At 44.2% G+C, this 7202-nt stretch overlaps 1 protein-coding gene across 1 annotated transcript in view; it reads left to right on the forward strand.

Annotated features, from left to right (window-relative positions):
• The window catches only part of eipr1 (EARP complex and GARP complex interacting protein 1), a 56805-nt gene extending 55929 nt beyond the window's left edge, over window positions 1-876 (forward strand). The window contains exon 8 of the mRNA XM_080512585.1: window positions 534-876. Coding sequence (XP_080368711.1) covers window positions 534-708 — 175 coding nt within the window. The 3' untranslated portion in view covers window positions 709-876. The remainder of the gene's footprint in view (window positions 1-533) is intronic.
• The last annotated feature ends 6326 nt before the right edge of the window (window positions 877-7202 follow it).

Consider the following 7202-nt stretch of genomic DNA (forward strand, 5'->3'; position numbering starts at 1 on the left):
TTCTGCCATTTTAGTGTAAACAGACATTTTTTCTTTCTTCACAATGTTGCTGTCTAAACGTGAAACGCGGAAATTCTGCATTTTCACTTGAAACGTCATGTGAACGATATATGGCTTTAAGCACGTGTAATTTGGCACCGGCATCTGCCGGTAATTTTATCACGGGGAGGTTGATATGGCTGGAAACATAGAAAAGGCCAATAGCGATTGAGAGATTGGTAAATTTATATTATCTTCTACTAACGCTTTGGAAGCGTTGATTTAAAGGAATGACTTAAAGCTACAGGAAAGCCCTTTGAGGCGAACTTGTGTTATTAGTTATCAGGGGTCCTTCGGCGCAAATCTATTATTTATCGGGACGGGACTCGCGGCACCTACCAGGCGCCACCGGCTTTGTTTGCTTGGACGCCGTCCAGGTCAACCCCGTTGTCCACGAGGGCCGCAAAAACCCTCGGCGTCGGGAGTGTCGCACGTCCGGCCCGGCGGTCGTTGGCTGCTGCTCACCGTCTAACGCGTCGTGTTGTGTGTCCCAGGAGCAAGGAGCCGCTGAAGGACAGCGTGGTGTCCACCTACGAGGAGCACGAGGACAGCGTCTACGCCGCCGAGTGGTCGTCGGCCGACCCCTGGCTCTTCGCCTCGCTCAGCTACGACGGACGCCTCGTCATCAACAGAGTCCCCCGGGCCCTCAAGTACCGGATTCTGCTCTGAGAGGGGGAGGGGCGGAGGGTCAGGTGACGTCTGCGCAGTGTGTGTGTGTGTGTGTGTGTGTGTGAGCGTCTGAGTGTGTCTGGTGTAATTATATGATAACAAATCTGTTCATATTCCAAAAAAAACAACTGTATGAAAAAACAACAACAAAAAAACTAAACTAAAGAAGAATTAAAGTTACATTCCACATATTGACACATTTCATTTGTTGACTTTTTCAAGTCTCAATCTGAATTCTTCTCACTCGCGTTCATTTCTCCGTTGTCACACTGTTCACTTGTCAAACTAATAATCGATTCGTCATCTTTTACCAACAAGCTTTTCCCGATGTTCCTTTTTTCTGAAGTTCCACCTCACGGGTCCAGAAAAGAAGACGGATCTGTCGTTCCTTTTTCATAAAAAATGTACTTAATTCAATGAAGTTAAAGTTCACAGAAGTGAAAGAGTGATCGTCATCCTTAAAGTCACAGTGCAGAAAAAAAAGATTATTTACTCGAGGCGTCGTCTGAAACTTAATGCTAGCAGGAATAGCTTCGAGCCGTCGTACCTTCCTTACTGATGGTTTTGTGTGAAATCTTTTTAAACAAAGCCTTTTTTTTTACATAGAAATCTTAGTTTTATCCTTTTAATTAATCATTTGTTTTATTATGATTTCTTAAACAAGCAAGGTGAGACAGAAAACATACCTGAATATTAAAAAAAATACTTTCACGGAACTTAAGAAGTGCTATCATTTATTATCAAGTCAATTTTAGGTTGTTTTTCCTTAAACTCTTTCAGCTATTCAGCGTTTTCTCTACTTTTTGCCGTGAGGTGTCGCATTCACAAACTATCATTTTATTTAACATTTAATAATATTAAACTGTTTATTTACTCCACAGCGAAATGCCGCTGCAATGCATTGTGGGTTGTGGTTTCCACCAGCTAAGGACTCACTTCAATCCAATCCAATCCACTTTATTTATATAGCACATTTTAAAAACGAAGCGTTTACAAAGTGCTTCACATACTGCACATAAAACTAAACAGTCCAACACTAAATAAGTATAAAACCATAAAATAAAAACAGATGAAGAACTACAAACACATTAAGAAACTACAAATAAGTAACTACAAATAACTTCCAGCTCATTAAATGTACGTCGGAGTTAAAAACACGTCAGTTGCGAAGACGTGTCACGTTTCACGTTCGGGATGTTTACAGCTCTTTTGTCCGAGTCAATTGAACGGAGACGAACCGTACGAGGACCAGAAATCCAATTTATTACAGTACAGGAAAGAATAAAAAAAAAAAAAATGTAAAAATACCCTGCAGGTTATATCACTGACAAAATGAATGAAGCTGCATTTTTACATTCGGAAAACGATTTATAGGCTCCTCCCACAGGCTCAAGGTCAACGTAAAGCCAGACGTTTTTTCTTCATCTCTTGCTTCTGTGACTCCGTTCATTGAGACGGGGGATTTCTACCCACCACATGATGTAATAAAATACAAAAAAAAAAAAAATACCTGCCTGCCGTGGACCTTCTTGCCGCAGCTCATTTCTTCTCCCTCATCTGGCGTCTCCCGGCGTCCTCCCCCCCTCCCTCCCTCCCTCCCTCCTCCCCCCCCGCCCCCCGCCCCCCCAGTCTGTACAGTGTGTGCTCAGGCCGGTCGATAATGACAGTCCGAGCCTCGGTTATGGCAGACACCATTGACAGGCCTTTTAATTGCAGCTTGACTCTATGGATCACACGTTCACACGCACACACACACAGACACACACACTGACACACACACACTTAGTGGCGAGGGAGGGGCGCGGGTACTTCATTAGCTATGCCAGTCGGGGAAGGCAGCGCTGCGGCTGAATACAGAATAAATTCCTGTGTCTAATCAGAGAAGCTGCTCACACACACACACACACACACACACACACACACACACACACACACACACACACACACACACACACACACACACACACACACACACACACACACACACACACACACACACACACCAGAGCCCTTGTTACCCCGCAGTCAATTATTGAGAGGAGGGATCAGGGTGGAGATAGGGATGGAGGAGGGGGGGGGGGGGTGTTAGTGAACGCTGGAAAAGGTAATCGCCGAATCTTCCCCATCTGGAAACTTGTAATGCTCGTCACAGGCATGTGGCACTCATTGTCATATCTCTGCCTCCGTCTATGAAGACGTGCGATAAAAGCACACGTCGGTATCCGCGGCGGCGGCGGCGGCGGCGGGAGAAGGGCGCGTTATTGCCGAGGCGTTTTTTTTTTTTTTTTTTTTGTCTTGACGGAGCAGAGAGCACGAGTCCTCGCCGTCTACCGCGGCTCATCCGGCGGCTGATGGGAGCGCCGCTCTGTGACCAATCAGTCAATCCACCCGCTAATAAACCGCCTCGCCATTTGCATGTGAATGAGCGACGGCGCCTTATTTAGCATGCGCCAAAAGGTTTCGCACCGGGACAAATAGCGTTAGCGGTGATGCATCGACGGTCGACGTGGAGATTCGGATGCATTACGGCTGACGGCGTCGGCGCCGTCAGGTGATCAACCTCCGGCATTTCTCACGATGTCAACCGCTCCTCCAGGTTCCAAGAACTTTCCGTGCAACAAAAATTGCATCAAACACAAGCGAGCTGCTTCATATCTGGCGCTTCCAACATGTTTACAGAGGATATTATATATAGTCATGGAGCAAATGGCATCGGCGTCTACAAATATAGAATAAAAACTTGTTTTTTTTTCTTTTTTTTATCAACTGTGTTATTTACATGCTTTTGAAATCTTCTTCCAGCATTACTGCTTTTACAAACACACAGATCTCATTCGACTTTACATTCAGAGGATTCACGTTGTGCAGTTTTAATCCCCAAAGATGTCGCAGCAGAGGGATGTACATAAATGCACACGTGCATATACATGAAGGTATACCACTATAATAATAATAAGAAAAACAAACAATAACAACAACAGAGCCTTTATAGGATGTAGACACATTAATACCGTAATAATTTCATGAATTATTAATATATAGACTGTGTATCACTGCTATGAATGATAATTTAAAGAATATTCTCACTGTTTAAATAAAAGCTTGTTTGTCTTACGCTCGTCGGTTTTTTTAACCGATCGTCTGTCAAACAAGCCGCTTTGGTGAACTGATGCTCCGTTTTTTTTTTTTTTTACATGACGACAACCTTCGGAAATGCTCATAATGTTTGAAGTAATCATAATATTTAAGAACGCATCATTTGCGAGTATTGAAAAGATGCAAAAGAAACGTGGACATTTGGATTTAGGTGTTTTGTACCGGCTAACAAGCGTATTTACTTCATCTGTACATAAAATCGCTGTGTGAATAAAGCTTACTGAGCATTAGTTGCTCTTGGGCAATTTCATTGTGTAAAATGATGCAAAAAAAGATTTAACCTGAAGGATTTTGTTGGGATGTATTGCAAAGTCTCCTTATTAGTCTCAGTCTGGCCTCTTGCTACGAGATCCCTTCGGCATTACGAGCGTTAAAATTAAGTGAAAACGCATCATTTTTGCATTTTGAAAACTATGTCCGTTTCCATGGAAACAACGCCAGAGCAGTGAAAACGGTGTAGTTTTCATGTAGGGCCACTAGTGGTTGCTGTAGTTGTTGGTTTTTTTTTGCCATGAAACCACACAAACAGAACAATATACTATAAACATCAACAGCGACTGAATGCGGAAGCTGGATCGTTACCATGGCGATTCTCAACTATAAATCCACCAAGTCTCGGGAGAATATGACCTGGGAGTCGTGACAGTCTGGAGGAAACGTTGTTCTCTCTGTCTCTACTGAGCATGTGCAGAAGAACGTGTTACTGACGCTGTGGTGAGCGTGTGCCGTAGCGGCAGTTCAGACAAGTTTTAGTTTCATTTGAGTAGCGTTTCCAAAAAGTTGTGTTTTCCCCATTTCGCCGGAGTCGGAGCGTTTTCAGTGTTGTCGCGTAACCCCCCCGCTTTAAAGTGTCGCCTCCGTACTTCAGCATCAGCAGAAAGGTGACGACTTCATCCAGTCGTCTTTGTTTCCCCTCGCTCCCCTCCCCCCGCTGTCAAACCGTGACGAGTATGACATCTCCTCCGTCTGCACGCCGCCGCGAGTACCGCGTGACCAAGGCCGGCGCGCGGCGTGCCGGGCCTCGCCGGGTCGCGACCTCGCCGACCCGGGAATGAGACGTGACGGCGGCGGCTCGGGAAGGCGCTCGCACGGAACCGCGGGAGAGGGACTGAAATATTCATGTGGCTGGGAAATGAGACGCTGGCGGGCAGAGAGAGGAGTCACTGGAATGTTCTCTCTGTTTCTACTCGGTGCTCCGTGTGAGGCGCGATGCGGAAATGCCGCGGAGACGTGACGTATTGAAGTGTATCATTTCTGAGATCTTCCTGCCTGCGTTTATGCATTCTGTTCATCTGGCAGCCGCTTCATATATTACTTTTTTCTGAGTTGTTTTTTGTTTTTTTAAACCCACCACATCAGGAGATCGTATCCAGTGCAGGAAACGCGCTCTTAAAACACAGGCGTTTGCGTAACGTCTTGATCGGAGGTAATTGCACCTGAGGGTCACCCGGGGTGTCGTCCTCAAAGGGTGGGGGCGGAATTGGATTATGCGTCTGTGGAAATGAAATAAAGAAAAAAAAAAAAAATTAGATTTCATTTAATTATTTATTCATGTCAGCAATGCAATATGGAGCCACCTGGGGAATTTGTGTGTTTGTGTGTGTGAGAGAGGGAGCGGGAGGTGGAGGGAGGGGGATAGTGTGTGTGTGTGTGGTGGTGGTGGGGGGTGGGGGGGGGGGGGGGGGGGGTGCAGGTGATTATTACCTTCGAGAGTTTGACTCATTTGCATAGAGGAGAATTTATAGGATCCCTTGAAATTAAAATTATGCATAAACACATGGGTCGAGAAAGACAAAGAAAAAGAGTGACTGATAGTGGCAGGAGGTGGGGGTGGGGGGGGGTATTACCAAGATGCGTGTGTGTGTGTGTGTGTGTGTCGTCAGAGTGCAGGGTGAGCTACAGTCGGCTTAATGACTTGATGAGTCATGCAAATGCGAGTTTATGTTTTCATTTTTTTCTTTTATGTTTCCTTTATGTTCTGAGTGGAATTAACACGTTATTTATTTATTTATTATATTAATTTATTTCCTTTCCGCAATTTCACACCAAGAATCAGGAACAATGACTTGTATGTTGTGAAAACTAGTTATTTTTTTAAATTTTTTGTCGATGTGCGCTAGCCCGTCTGTCCAGAGAGATCATTGATCTCATGGTAGATATACTGTACAAGATAAATAATACTTGGTTCCAGCCTGTTCACTTCTTGGTTACAGAGAATGTTAATGTGTTTTTTTGTTTTTAATTTTTGAGAAAATGAAAACCACAAAGCAAATGGTAAAAAATATCAAGGAAAAAAGTCGGTAAAAAATGCAACACAACACTGAGACCCAAAGCCATGATGTCACGGTGAGCTTGTGAAGACATGCAGATTTTTTGGGGGGCATTTCACTTTATTTTGCAGCAGAAAGTAAATTTTGACTTTATGCTGAGATTGTAGTCGTTTTTCCAGTAGCAATTGCTTTTTTTGTGAAAGCAAAGTAAAGACATTTATATCATATGACATATATTCTTCACCACAACAACACAACGTTCAGATTTCCTGGTTACCATGGCACCATTTCACTTGTCTGAACCACTCAAGATAACACTGTGGCTGAAATGTGTGTGACTCTGTCTGATTGCTGTTCCCTGCCCTGATGTGTTTCACCCGTGCCTGAATGTGAGACTGTGCTCACCTGGTGGCCGTGGTTTATGGTTCGTCCTTCAGGAGGACTCGCGTCAGAAATCGCTGTTCCGTCGAGCAGAAATTCCTTTTTATTGGGAGCACAAAAAAAAAATCCGATGATCAAAATCACAAAGTCCTCAAGTTAGAATCTTAAAATAACACAAGAAAGGAAATGTGAACCATGACATCCAATCTATTTCACAATCTATGCCGAAGGACGTTTCAGACCTAAAAGCAAAAGTGGGCTACCGTGAGGACCAGTGCCGGGGAAATTAGACTTCCTATTAGACGTCAATTTTTGATTCTGCCTTCAGATTTATTGGCGGGTTGACTTGTTGGACGAGGATCTAAATCACGAAGAAGAAGAAAAGGCAAACTGTACCGTCCCCCGAGACAACGCAGCTCCGCTTGTTGCCAGGAAATCTAAACCTGTCCGACTCCAGAGCGGCAACAAAAAGACTTCACAGCTGCCATCAGTCTGCAGACGGTCTTTCACCTTTAAAATCAATCGGAATTAAAATAAAAGTGGGAAAGAGAGAAAACTCCTGGCGTGCGGTGAGCGGTTGTGTGTGTGTGTGTGTGTGTGTGAACGGGTGAATGATGGCGATTGTGTTGGACACAGTTTGTTAAAATAGCGGTCACTCTAAAATCTAATTAAAGCTGTTTAATATTG

This window comes from Blennius ocellaris, assembly GCF_963422515.1.
Source record: "Blennius ocellaris genome assembly, chromosome: 17".
NCBI classification, from domain to species: Eukaryota; Metazoa; Chordata; class Actinopteri; order Blenniiformes; family Blenniidae; genus Blennius; species Blennius ocellaris.